The sequence below is a fragment of the Trichechus manatus genome, unplaced genomic scaffold (genome assembly GCF_000243295.1).
Source record: "Trichechus manatus latirostris isolate Lorelei unplaced genomic scaffold, TriManLat1.0 scaffold00159, whole genome shotgun sequence".
Lineage (NCBI taxonomy): Eukaryota > Metazoa > Chordata > Mammalia > Sirenia > Trichechidae > Trichechus > Trichechus manatus.
The window spans coordinates 2767283-2781749 of NW_004444095.1; the positions used below are offsets into that span (position 1 = coordinate 2767283).

Genomic DNA, 14467 nt, shown 5'->3' on the forward strand with positions numbered 1-14467 from the left:
GACATGTCGTGGTGTTGTTAACCAATGTCATAAAACAATATGTGTACTGACTGTTTAATGAGAAACTATTTGTTCTGTAAACCTTCATCTAACGTACAATAAAAAAATTAAAAAAAAACTATAAAATGGTTATATATTCTCCCTTTTATGTGTTTTTACCCATAGTGCCTCATCTGCTAGAACATTAATAAAGCAGTTCTAAGAATTAGGAAATGAAATTTCAGTCATTTTCACAAAGTATTCACTTGCCCAACCGATTCTATACAGACACAAGTTTGAAACTGGCTCAGATAATAAACCCTGATAAAAAATGTGCCCTACAGAGAAACTTAGATATTCAAGCCTAGGGAAAAATGCACATTTTTACTTAGTCTTTCTTAGGATAACCATGTCTTTTTTTTTTTTTTATCTAACCCACGTGTGACTCAAGGTGGGATATCAATCTAGATAAGAGAAGATGTTCACATCACAAGCTGAATGGGGAAATATTTGAGAAAGTGAGATGTTTCGGCATGCCTTAAGTGACACTCTTATTGGTCCACTAAACAACATCATGATAAGCGGCAAAAAGATTGAGATTGTCAAGGATTTCATTTTACTTGGATCCACAATCAATGCTCATAGAAGAAGCAGTCAATAAATCAAAAGATCCATTGCTTTGGGTAACTCTGCTGCAAAAGACCTCTTTAAAGTGTTGAAAGCAAAGATGTTACCTTGAGGACTAAGGTACGCCTGACCTAAGCCATGATATTTTCAGTTGCATCATATGCATGCGAAAGCTGGACGATGAATAAGAAAGACCGAAGAAGAATGGATGCCTTTGAATTGTGATGTTGGCGAAGAATATTGAATATACCATGGACTGCCAGAAGAACGAACAAATCTGTCTTGGAGGAAGTACAACCAGTATGCTCCTTAGAAGCAAGGATGGCAAGACTACGTCTCACATACTTTGGACATGTTATCAGTAGGGATCAGTCCCTGGAGGACATCATGCTTGGTAAAGCAGAGGGTCATCGAAGAAGACGAAGACCCTCGATGAGATGGAATGACACAATGGCTGCAACAATGGGCTCCAGCATAGCAACAATTGTGAGGATGGGCAGAACCAGGCAGTGTTTTTGCTCTGTTGTGCATAGGGTCGCTATGAGTTGGAACCGATTCAACAGCACCTAACAATAACAACAACAACAAGTGACACTCTGGTCATTTTTTTATATGTCTAGACTTAACAGAGAAAGAGGGAGTACCGGGGAATACGTTCGTAACAGGTTAGTATTTCCCTATGGTAATTTTAGTGTGACTTGGATAGGATCCCATATTTGCAAAATTTGTAAACATCATTCTGCTTTCATTAATTATTTAACTATTCTCTGAGGGAGGCAACATAGTAAAAAGGCAGAATCCAGTATCTATCTTAGTCTGACTCCAGTTTGTACGACTTTTGCATTGATTTTCAGCACACCTGGAATCAACTGATTGATGTGCCTCCATCTTAAAAACAAAGACAATCTGCCCTGCCTGTATCAAAGACAGTAACTTTTTATCAATGCGAACGAAATAATTCAGGGAGGAAGAGAATATTATTCTGCAATTAGATTATGTTCTGTAGTAATAACAAACAGAGAATCTAAATTCCAACTCCCCACCTGAATGATGTGGGCAAGTCTCTTAAAATCTATAATCTTCTGTTGTAAAATGGCTATAATAATAGTATCCACCTCCTAGGGCTTATGTGATAATAAAATGAAATAATGCATGTAAAGTGTTAAACACTGTACCCAGCACTTAATAATCCCCAATAAACATCATACCAGATTATATCAATATTTCTGTACAAATTTAACTTCTGGTTTCAGAAGATAAGGGTTTTTCTGAGTTACTGGAAACCAGTTCAACGTTCAACCACCTCCTCATTGTTAAATAAAGTCATGATTGTGGGAAAAAAACTATTTTCACAAATGTGCTAATTAGTGTCTTACAAATACTATGACAATTATAGGAATGGGTATTATAATTATGAGCCAGCTTTCGAGAGACTTTTGCCAGAAATATTCAGTGTGACTGTATGTGCATGCATGCATGCGTTTGTTATTGCCTCACTGAGGAATTCAAGATGTATGTGCAGTCTATAATCTGAACTGGGAAGGACTAGATTATACAGTGAAGCTCAAGAAAGTGAGAGACTACAGTGCAGAAACCCAGTTCTGAACCAGAAATATCCCTCAGACCAGGAAAGTGAACGAAGCAGAAAAATCACTGGGTGAACAGCAAGATACAAAATGGGGAATTACTTAATTTGAGGAGAGCCGGTATTTATGCTAGAGGCAGGCAAAATAATGAGGAAGATCGGTTCTCCTTAATTAAGATAATTTACAAGAAGTAGAAAGGGAACTAGAATTTAATTTCCACAAATACTACAAAGGTATAATCTAACAATGTTTGCAGTAAGTCTCTGAGGTAGATTATTGTTTCTACTTTGCAGGTGAGCAACTCTGAGGCAAAAATAGTATTTTAATCCAAGACTATTTGGCTCTGTGAATAAAACGTTAACATCAGGCCTCAGCTAATCTAGATCTGCCTAGAAAAATGACCACGGACTTCTTTTTTTCCTTAAAACCAAAAAACCCATTGCCATTGAGTCGATTCTGACTCAAGATGACCTCATGTGTTACACAGTAGAACTTCTTCATAGGGTTTTCTTAGCTCTAATCTTTATGGAAGCATATGGCCAGGCCTTTCTTCCATGGGACTGTTGGGTAGGTTCGAACCATCAACCTTTAGGTTAGTAGCCGAGCTGCACAGAATTAAAATGATTGTGAAATGTTGTGCTTCTCTTGTTTTCCAGGTTTGCTACTTTTTGGCAACACTGAGATTGATGGTTGGGGCAAAGGAATTGTGAAGTGGTATGCAGGCGTTTGGCCTATGTGACTTAAACGGAAAAAACCAAACCCGTAGACGCCGAGTTGGCTCCAGCTCCTTTGACTCAGATCCTCAGTAACCATATGCACACCATGTGAGCGAAGAGAACTTGTGTACTTTGGTTGCATCTGGGCCATGCAATGAGATAAAGATTCTATGCCAGCGTATCCCCTGCTTGTATCCTTCTATAAAGCTTAGTAATGTAGTATTAGATTAAAGCCTATTGCATCTTGTAAATCAGATTACCAGTTTGATCTCCTCACAATTACAGTGATAGTACAGGCTCCAAAGTCTATTATGTCCTGTCCCTAAAAGTCATATACTTGGCTGAAAGGCAGGTTGTTCAGAAAAATCCTAGAAAATAGCTTGTGATTAAAGACAATTTATTTATGGCATTATTATCAGCAATCATGGGGTTAACTAAAGCCATTTGCTTCCTTCAATTGAATTTATGGACTCAGAAAGTTGTATCTGAAAACAATTTATTGACTTCCATTTTTCTTTACTTTTTCTTTATTATACCTTAGTTATTATTAAAAATTATTTTTCTGGAATAAGAGGTCTTTATCAGCTGAGCCAGTGAAAGAGGTTTTTATCAGCTAAAAGTGAAAAAGTGATCATCAGACTCCTGATGGAAGGGTACAGTGATATGAACGAGGATCAAGGTGAGAGGGGAAGAAAAAATAAAAATAAAACCATAAAAGAAACTCACACTGCTCCTCTCACCTGGACAATCTCTTTAGTGGACTCTCCGTTAGAGTGAGAGCACCATTCTATTATAGACATGTCTGTGAAGTAACAAATAGAAGAAGAGATGGAGAGAGAGAGAGCACTATGCAAACAGGAGATAAACCAAGTTCCTTAATCCTAAAGAGAACATTTTGGTGGCTAGTCTTACGCAACAACTAGTCTATTTCTTTTTTATTTAGTGGACAAACCATTTCTCATTAACAACAGGACTGTTATTAGCAATGCCCCAGTAATTACAGATGTGAACAACAGGCTTAGTCACCTCTTGAGGAAGAAAACTCTAGAGGTCTGAACAAATCCTGGAACAACAGATTCTGGGGTTTGTCCTTTAAATAAGCATATCTCATGGAAACAATTGTCCTTGTAGTGGTTTTCATCTTTGGCTGCATGACAGTCTCATCTGATGAGCTTTTAAAACGTGTTGGTACCAGGGACTCACTCAGAATAATGAAATCAGAAGATCAGCCCAGACCCAATATTGTTAAAAAGCTCCCCCAAATGATTTTATTAGAAAATCAAGTTGGAAAGAATATCAACTTTGAGAAGAGATCATCCTGGATCGGATTTCAACTCAGCTATCTACTGGCTGTGTAAACTTGGTTTTAGTAAACTTCTCTAAGCCTCAGTTTGTCCATCTATAAGGATAAACTGCTCTGGAGTTACTGTGTAGACGGAATAGTATTAACATACGTGAAGTACTATACCTAGAACATGGTTATACTATTTCAATTGTAGTTCTCTTTTACCAAAAGGAACTTTGCATGTTTGAGTTTATATCTCTGATGATAATTTTTTTTAAATCTTTTTACAGGGAAAATTATGTATCGATTTGAGGTAAAAGTTTATTCAGCAATATCAAAATAATATCTCACAAGTGTGATATTGAAGAACAATTGATTATTATTATTATTATTTCTAAAGAGTAGAAATACTGGGTCTCAACCACCTAATTAAATTTTAATAATACATAAAATCCCTAAGCACTTAATAGCTGAAACAGTTTTCTCATCTGTAAAATGGATATCATATGACCTACTCTCCCTCATGATTGCTATAAAACAATAAATGTAAGAATATAGTTTATTATTTCTAAGCACAGGCATAATATAACTATAAAGCCTCTGGTCTCCTTTTACAAGGATTAAAACTTCTTGTTATGACAATTAAATTAACCTGTTTCAAGAAACAAATGCCATCGACTAAGACCCTGGTTCATTATTTTTTTGGCCCAAATAATGTTGTAAGCCAATATATTTCATGTTCTAGCTGTTTAAAAGCCTACACACCTTTATGGAAAGAAATTATTATTATTATTTAATTGGAAAACATATTCACCAACATACGTATACTCAGATTTAAACCTATCAAATATTCATTAAAAGTTTATGTGATATCACTTATAATTGTTGATCAAATATAGTTAAAATCCATTTTGAAGACAGTGAAAATGAATACAAATGTCTTAACTATCAGCAACATATGCTTTAATTTAAAATTTTATCACTGACTTCAGTAAAACCACATAGATGTTTGTAAACTATGCCATTTTATTCTCATTTTGTATCATTATTTAATTATTCAAAATGTTTTTGATTTAAGACAACACCCTTCCATGATAAGAATCACAGATAAACTATGGAGCATTTTCATTACTGAAAGTCACCATTGTATCATTTATGCCTTCATAGCTGAATTAAAAAAAAATCATTAACAAATAAGCAACACTATTATATGTTATTCAGCATTGGAAAGTAGTGGCTGCTTTTCTCATTGTTCAAACAATTTATAGATGTGCTTATCAGTCATTCAAAATGATTTAGTATGGATTTATAGGCCAAGAACGTTTTTTTTTTTAACAGTTGGAAAAAAATCCTGGTAAATTAATTGAAAAAAAGATTTCCAGTTATCTATGCTCGGATTATACTCAAAAGTTTCTGAACAAATTTGGTATAGAATCTTATCCACAATGCAAATCACAAAGTAAATTATTAGATTGTATTTCCTCATTTAATTTAATTTCCCCCCAAATTAAGAAATTCCCTTGCTTAACTATAGCATATTCATCCTAATTTAACAAATCAAACCCTAGGAGAGATACAAAATATAAATTGGCTGATCATTTTTCATGAAGTCAAAATTGTGATAAATTACAAAAGAACATGAAACTTTCGTAGGAAAACACCAAATTATGGCAGAAAGGGTAAATTCAGGCCATGCACACACATAGCTAGCCGACTGAACATTTTGCAGGTCTCTTTGTGTCTAAGTGGGTGAATTTGGGACAGTTACATCCAATTATTTCAGTCATCCAAGAAACTGAAAAGGATCAGCAAGACCAAAATAACTTTACTTTATTAGTGATTGGTTCAAATTGTCCTGAAAATATTCAGTTTTCTATGTTATCTGAACTGAGAGTAAAACAGAAATTTAAAATACAGAGAGAGGAGATGAAAAAAAGACGCTAAATATAAATATTTCTCTCTCTCTTTCTATCCCCCTTCCCAAATATGCCTCTTTCTGGCTTTTCAGGTTACTAGGAAATATGTGTTAACATATGTATATATATATATATATATATATATATGTATATATATATATAATGTGTATATATATATATATATATATATATAGCATTTCTGTTTTAACAAGCAATTTAAAAGTTCTCCATATGAAACAGGAGACTGAAAGATTAATGTTTTAATGTTAATATTACAATCAGTATTACAAACATTAATATAGTATCTGCAGCCTCATTTTGATGTTAACAAAATATTTTTAACCTTTCATTGGTAACGTTGTACCCAGGTAGAAAGTATTACCTTTGTATACAAAGCACTGCCTCATTGTTCCTTAAAGATTTCTTTCCTTTAGCAGTCATGATTGATCTGAGGATGCTTCCAGATACACTGGTATAGTTCTCTCTAACTGAAATAAATGCATTAAAGCATATGAATGTGGCAGTGAGTGGTCAAGGCTAGTTATGCAACGTGTCTGGCCGTGGAACAGAGAAGTATCTTAAGGTTAAGGATAAAACCTGAAGATAGTCAAGGATATTCTAATAAGTACCCTTGTTCCAATGATATGCAAACTAACAATATGTTAATCACATTTCTCCAGATTTCTACATCAGCCATCAGTTTTTCTAAAGCCTCATTATGTATCAATATTAGTTTCTGCTCTAAGCAATGCTAATAAAAGTATGTATTTAAATTATTTAACAGTGTTTTCCAAATTCCCTTGCTCAAAGGTTGTGCTGAAGATACATTAAAGAAATGCTAATACAATAATGCCGTCTCTAATTTGTTCATTTCGATTGCAATCCACTGAAGTTCAAAATTAAAGAAATATTTCCATTATTATTACATTTAACACTATTAAATGATACAATTTGGTTTTAATGATCAAATTTTAATGTGTCTTTAAAAAAGAAAACCCTGGAAAATGTAAGTGGCCTCCTGCTGACATGATAGGAACATTATTTTGCTATTACCATATCTGAATAAGCAGATGATACTTTCTATTTTCCATACCAGAATAACTAGACCAAAAACTGTGTTCACCAAGAAACTCGGAATCTAGGATTAGATAATAACAACGTGTAATACTTCTGAAGACCCTCTGCCAGAGATAATAACATAAATAAATATTTTTTAAAAAAGTACAATGGAATAGGTATTTTGTAAATTTTTTATCACTGAGCTTCTGTTAAGGGGGATAGAAAATTTACGAAATGGATAATGGTGATGGTTGAACAACATGATGAATATGATTAATGTCACTGAATTGTATATGTAAAAAATGTTGAAATGACAAATATTGTTACATATATATTTACCACAATAAAAAAAAGGCAGTGGCCATTTTTATTCACATGTGTAATGTCAAATTTTTTGTTTAAATATTATATGGAAAACAAATCACTTTGAACTGCATAGAGTTTGCCTATAAATAGTCTGCGAGATTTACAAAAACAATTTCTAGTTGAAGTATGATACACACGAGGGACACCAATATAGCCACCCGTCATCGTATTTTCTGAAAGCAAAGTTATTCTACAGTGGGTTCTAGAAAATAAAATCAATCTTAATGATATGAAATGAGTGTCCATGTCCATACAAATTTCTAGTTATTTAACTGAAAAACAATACTTCTGAGTTGGTATGGTTTTACCCTTTCAATTTTAACTTGTGTAAAAAACTTATTAACATTTCTTGTTTTTACAGTATCCAAATGTGACGGTTGGAACACTGACAGAAGAAAATAAAAGCTCTGATGTACATGGATGCAAACTGAAATGTTAAAGTTTCAAGTCCACTCAGAGGCAGCTTGGGAGAAAGGCTCAATGACCTACTTCCAAAAAATCAGCCACTGAAAACCCTATGGAGCACAGTTCTACTCTGACACACATGGAGTCGCCATGAGTCTGAATTGACTCATTAACCCCTTGCTGTCGAGTCAATTCCAACTCATAGCGACCCTTTAGGACAGAGTAGAACTGCCCCATAGGGTTTTTAAGGAGTGGCTGGTGGATTCCAACTGCTGACCTTTTGGTTAGCAGCCGAGGTCTTAACCACTGCACCACCACGGCTCCTATAGCAACAAGTAAATAATATAGTCCATCAGTTCATCTAACCTGGCAATGACCTAATGCCACTTGCTCAAACAATTGATATCACACCCCAAATAAAAAGCCTTAGAGACATTCTTCTGTTGTTTATAGTAAATTCAGATACATATTTTCCCTTGGCTGTTTTTTTAAGGATAAAAACCTCCATGCATGCAAAGTAAAATCTGAGAACATTCCTTTAGAGATAAAACTTTCCAATAGGCAGAGATAATTCTTGGAAAAGTAGACTATAAAAACAACTGAGGAGTGACGTAGGGATTAGCCAAGCAGAAAATAGAATCTGTGTCACCATCCTCATGAAGTCAAAATGAAGTGGATTAAAATCAAACTCTAATTGGTTTGTAAATGTCATTTCAAGGTTATAAATATTTCTCCCAAATCTTAGTGTTCTTTTCTTTGTTACTCAAGTTTGACTCTCATCATTCGTTTTTCATTCTAACGTTAACCTGATAAACAAGTGAGGGCATTTCCATATTGTATTGCATATCCAAGTGGAAAGGACTATCTGCAATATTATGCACAAGACATCTAGAGCCAGCACAATTTTTTATCCCTGACTTTTTCATTCCTTTAAAGAGACCATCTTCACTTCGCTATTCACAAGGAAAAGCTGCAAAGTATTCTCGTAATACAAGGAGTGTTCTGTGGATTGGCAAACAAACCAATTTGTTTGACATTCAGGGATGAAAACAGTGTACAGAACATCCACAATGCATGCGCAAGGTATGTCTTAGAGAGAAATTGTGATAGAAAGTGAAATGTCTCATTCATAATAGGATATATTTTGAAAGGAAATAAACCTTTTTGTATCTATGAGCATAAAGATGCAAAAATTATTAAATAATTTACCCTAGTATTAATTATTTTATACATAGGTTACCATTTAAACACACTGAAAACATAGCTCCTGAAATTGCTCATGCTACTACTCATTTTAAACGGTGACACTACTTAAAACTACCTCAGGTCTCAAAACACCATTAAAAGCCAAACAAAACATCCTAAACTCTACATATGCAGTATATTTCAATGACTCTTTAATTTATAAATCAACCCAATCAAAATGGCATGTTTAAAATTTGAAAAACATGCTTCTAACAGGTATTTTTTAAGCCAAATATAACTTCAATCCCTGAATAATAAAAAAATCTCCCCAGACATAAAGAACTTAACTTCCTAAGTGCATATTAGACATGAAATGAAAAACCCTTTGGAAAATAGCTGACATCATCATGCATAAGCTAAAGAACCAGTATTTGGAGAAATACAAATATAAACTAAAAGGTAAGTACTATATAGGTTATGAAAGATGTTCATGAATCTCCCATTAGACATTGAAGAAAATGCTCTAGGACTTAAATCCTGAGTGATGTTCTTCTTTTATGACTAATGAAATCAGTAAAGAAAAGTCCTCATGATTTATTTAATATTTCCTTTATCTTTCAATCATCGATATCATCTCTTGAAACATACTTTATCATAGTATTTAAATGCATTCTTGCATATTTCCCTTGACATACTAGTGGGAACTAGAGATATTTAAAAAATATAACATAAGATGTATGCTGAATCCTCATCTAACTGACAGCCATAAATAAACTTTAATAAACATTTCGATAAGAAAGAATTCTCTTTAAATTTGGAGTCCATAAATGGTAAAAGGAGAACATAACCCATGCTTAGATCTTTATTAATCAGTTTTTAGTTCTTATTATATTTGGTTGACTAAAGTGTCAAGGTTGAGATATTATAATGGTCTTCCTATTGCCTATATTATGTTGTACATTTCAATACATGCTTTCCATTTAGGAGAGCAGGACAGCATATGGAGTTGGGTATATTAGGGCATTTTATACAATAAGATATATTACTAATGTAATTGCCCCTTTCTGATTACAGGCTCATAAATATACTTTCTGATTATGATGTGGCTTCCCATCGAGGTACCCCTACTCCACTGATTCAAAGGAGAACACATAGGTCAAAAGCCATTATAACACCTAACAAGAAAAAAGATATAATGTAAACCTACTCTTACTGTTTCATAAAAGGGTAGGGCATACATAAGAATAACTACCATATATATGCCAGGTAAAGGGAAATGAATACCATATGTAGATAAACTCACATGTGCGCGCACACACACACTCACACATCAACAAGCTTATCCTTAAAATCTATACTCTGTAGCTCTTATCCTTGGGTTGGAGTCCAGATTTTCATGATATCTGCCCTATCTTCCTCACAGATGTGAAAAAACATGTGAATGAATACTTGCAGTCAATAGTGAGGTGACCCTCCCCCATCTTGCAAAGTAAGGAGACAAGACCTAAACTATCACAGGAGTGATGATGATCTGTTACAGAAGCAACAGAAAAGGGGTTTTTGAAGTCAGTGTTCAGCCGTGCATTATGGAAAGGAGAGGAAGCATTTCTAATGAGCTTAATCTAATTCCAGCCTCACAAAGTCACAACTGTGTTGTTTTAATTTGCCATCCCAAGTACATGTGCTCACTGACAGATGGATTGGTCAATTAGATACGAGTATTCTGGATTTGGTGATGGCTAAATATCTCCTTTAAAATTAATGAATTCCAACTCTGATTTACATATAATTTTTTGAAGCGTGTTTAAAGTGAGCCCCGCCTTTCCCCAAGATTGATCTGCTACTGAGAAGCTAAGGCAATCCGATTTCTGGGCCTGCAACACTGAGGATTGGACTCTAGTTGATAATAAATTCATGAGTTTAAGGCTACCCTGTGAATTAGGTCTGAGCTTTTCCTGATGAGACCTACCGCCACCACTTGATGGTCTCCTCTTTTAGAATTGACACAATACCCTAAACATCATCGGATTATATAACCTGACTCAAATATCAGCTTCTATTATATCACAAATATCAATCCTACTGACGTTCTTTCTCCAACTTTTGGTTTAAGAGTGTGGATAAATAAAGCCTCAGGAAAGTGAGAACTGAGTCACCAATTTCAAAGAAGTTGGCACATCAAAAAAGTACCTCATAGGATAGGAGAAAAGTAAGATCCGAATGTCATCATTATCCATGTGCCTGAACAGTATCACTACGTAGTGCAAGAAATAAGGATGAAAGTTATATAAGTACAATAGAATAAAAATATAAATACAGTGCTGCCTGTCAAGGAAAGAAATAAAAAATGAATAAATATTCAATGGAGGACTTCCCCAGAGTGACAAATTATAACAGAAGCAGTGTCAGGAATAGATTTCCTGATTAAATAGTAAGCTAGGTTGCCTTTTATATAGCTTATGAATGGAATTGGCAAGAGTAGCTAATTAATTATAGCTGATTAGTCTATCAAATCGCTTGGCAGAATAAGCAAAACATTAACTTTCTAAAATTATTTGGAGTCAGTGTATTCCAAATGTAGTATGCTCCAATTGTGAGGCATGAACATTCTAAACGCTTGTTTGTTTTTAAGTTTTACACTTTAGTCTTAGAGGTTGGCATTTTGAAAATTAAATTCATGAGGGATAATTGACAATATAGTTTGAAAAGAGAGAACATGTTTAATACACTAAGAATAGAGAGAAATGTAATTTTTTTTCCATTTTGCGTTTAGTATGTGGAAATGTCAAGTCTAAGATGAAAAACATTAAACCGTATTAAAAACAGTGGTAGTCCGCAAATGTACCAACCTTCAGGATCAAGTAGTTTCTCTATGCCTAATTGATATTTAGCGATGTTGAATGCATGTTCCAATCGTTGTGTGGCTGACTGCTGACAAACCACACTATTCCAATCAAACAAGTCTGGCCTGGAAAAACAGACACATATGCAAAGATAAATAGCAATCAAACTAGAACATTCCACGTGATTCACTTCAATTCTGAATTTTGATTGGCAACCCCTGTCAGTAGTCTTTAAGAGTTGGGTATTACTGTTTATTACCCTCAATAACATTTCTTATTTAAACGTCACAATTTTAAATGAAAATCTTGAAAAAAAACAAAGTCGATTTTATTTTAAGTAATCCAAGCAACGAAACTGTATTAATCTCCATCACTCTTGTGGCTTTGAATAGCCATTTGCTGATAAACTCCCAGTTTTACAGGCTAGCCCAGACCTCTTTCCTGAACTCCAGATATTTATCTGCCTACTCAGTATCTCTACTTAGTCGCATCGCAAACCTCAAGTGTCCAAAACTGAGATTCTGATCTTAACCTCTCCACCCTATTACTCTACTTTTATTGCAGAGTTCTTATCTCAATAATCAAAGGCAAGTTCAAACTTCCCATTGCACAGATGAAAAATCTTAGAGTCTGATGTGATCTATTAGAGTGATCTATTAAAATATAAGTTTCATCATAGCTTTCTTCTGTGTACCCTGTAATCAGGGGAATAAAATTCACACTTTTAACTGTCACCTGCACAGCCCTACATGGTCTGGCTCCCCTTTAACTCATAGATTTTATAAACTGCCTCTCTCCTCATATTTCTCGAAGACGCTAGATAGTTTTCTGCCTTTGCATTTGCTGTTTCCTCTGAAATTCTTTCCTCTCAGAAATTGATATGGGCCATTCCTTGAGTTTTTGAGGGTCTTTAGTCACATTACATTTTTTGTGACTCCTTCCTTGACCACCTCATCTAAACTTTGCAATCCCCCCATCAAACAAACATCTGTATACTCATTTCCTTTCTCCCTTAACTACTTTTTTTTCCTCCTTAGCACTTCCTATTATTTAACATTTATATATTTTAATCAAGCTTGTCTATTTATCTGTCTCACCCAGGAGAATGTAAGCTCCATAAAGGCACAGATTTTTTAGCAGCTGTTTTCACTGCTAGATACCCAGCCTGACAGTTAGTAGGTGCTAGTAGGTGCCCAATAAAAAATTGCTGACTACATGAGAGAAGAGATGAACACATACTACGTCAGTGTTATTCTATCTGGTGATAGAGAAAACACAAAGGAGTATAAGACACTACTCTTATCCTGTAAGGATTTGAAATCTACTGAGGGAAAATTAAGGATAAGTTAATTAAAATCTAAACGTGAATAAAATACAGATAATAAGATAGGTTTTGTAAGATCTGAAGAGGTCAGGAAAGTTTTTTTTTTTTTTTTGAGGCTTCTGGGAGTCCTAAAGAGTGGTTTGGGTTTAGATTAAGAAAAGTATTTGAGAATAGAATTCTAAATTGAGTGATATTAATTAAAGGTCTTAGGAAGGAGAAAGCAGGATGTGCTTAGGCAATCAAGACCTCACAGGACTGACGCTATTAGAAGATTCCTACTATCAAGAGGTGGAAGACAGGGTTAGCTGCTGTTTTCTAGGACTAGAATTCAAAATAAACTTATAAGTTTATATCTCATTTGACTTTCTTATTTCCTTTTCTTTAATTGATACTACCATAACAAATTCACTAGGATTTTTGGGCTACTCAGGAAACCCAATCACTAATACCTATATGCCCCAAATTACCCAAAACAGTTAACAACCTTTTGGAACCTAAAATATTTATAAATTAAAGACTGCTTCTAGTGATGGAAAGAAAAAAATAAATAAAAATTAAAATTGAGACTATTTGGTAGGGTTGTTACTTCACTATGCATCCTGTGTACCATCTTTGTTTATATCTCTCTAGGCAATGGGGATGGAACAGGAGCAGGCAGTGTTTCGTTCTGTTGTACCTAGGGTCGCTATGAGTCAGAACTGACTTGACAGCACCTGACGACAACAACCACTAGGCAATGCGAGTGGGAAAGAAACTACAGTACAATAAATAAATTTAGATGATCATGGTGAAAAAACATATAATTGCTTACGTATTCGAACACAGTTCTCTTCATCCCCTTCCCCTTCTCTTTGGCCATTAACTAACCTTAAGGGTGACAGGTTATCTTACAGAGTTATATAACCTATTTGAGTCTCAATGAGGAAAAAAAAAAGAATTCTACTAAATAGCCTTTAGGTTCCCTTCTAGCTTTAAATATAAAACTAATTAATTGTTTTAAATCATCAAAATTAATAAATTAGCATTTTATACATAGTGGTTAACAGCTACGGCTGCTAACCAAAAGGTCAGCAGTTCGAATCCACCAGGCGCTCCTTGGAAACTCTATGGGGCAGCTCTTCTCTGTCCTTTGGGGTCGCTGTGAGTTGAAATCAACTCAATGGCAATGAGTTTGGT

General features: G+C 34.5%; 1 protein-coding gene across 1 annotated transcript in view; it reads right to left on the bottom strand.

Moving 5' to 3' along the window:
- Window positions 1-14467, bottom strand: part of DMD (dystrophin) — a 2372918-nt gene that overhangs the window by 1800187 nt on the left and 558264 nt on the right. Inside the window, exon 7 of the mRNA XM_004386236.2 lies at window positions 11974-12092. Within this exon, the coding sequence (XP_004386293.1) occupies window positions 11974-12092 (119 nt within the window). The remainder of the gene's footprint in view (window positions 1-11973; window positions 12093-14467) is intronic.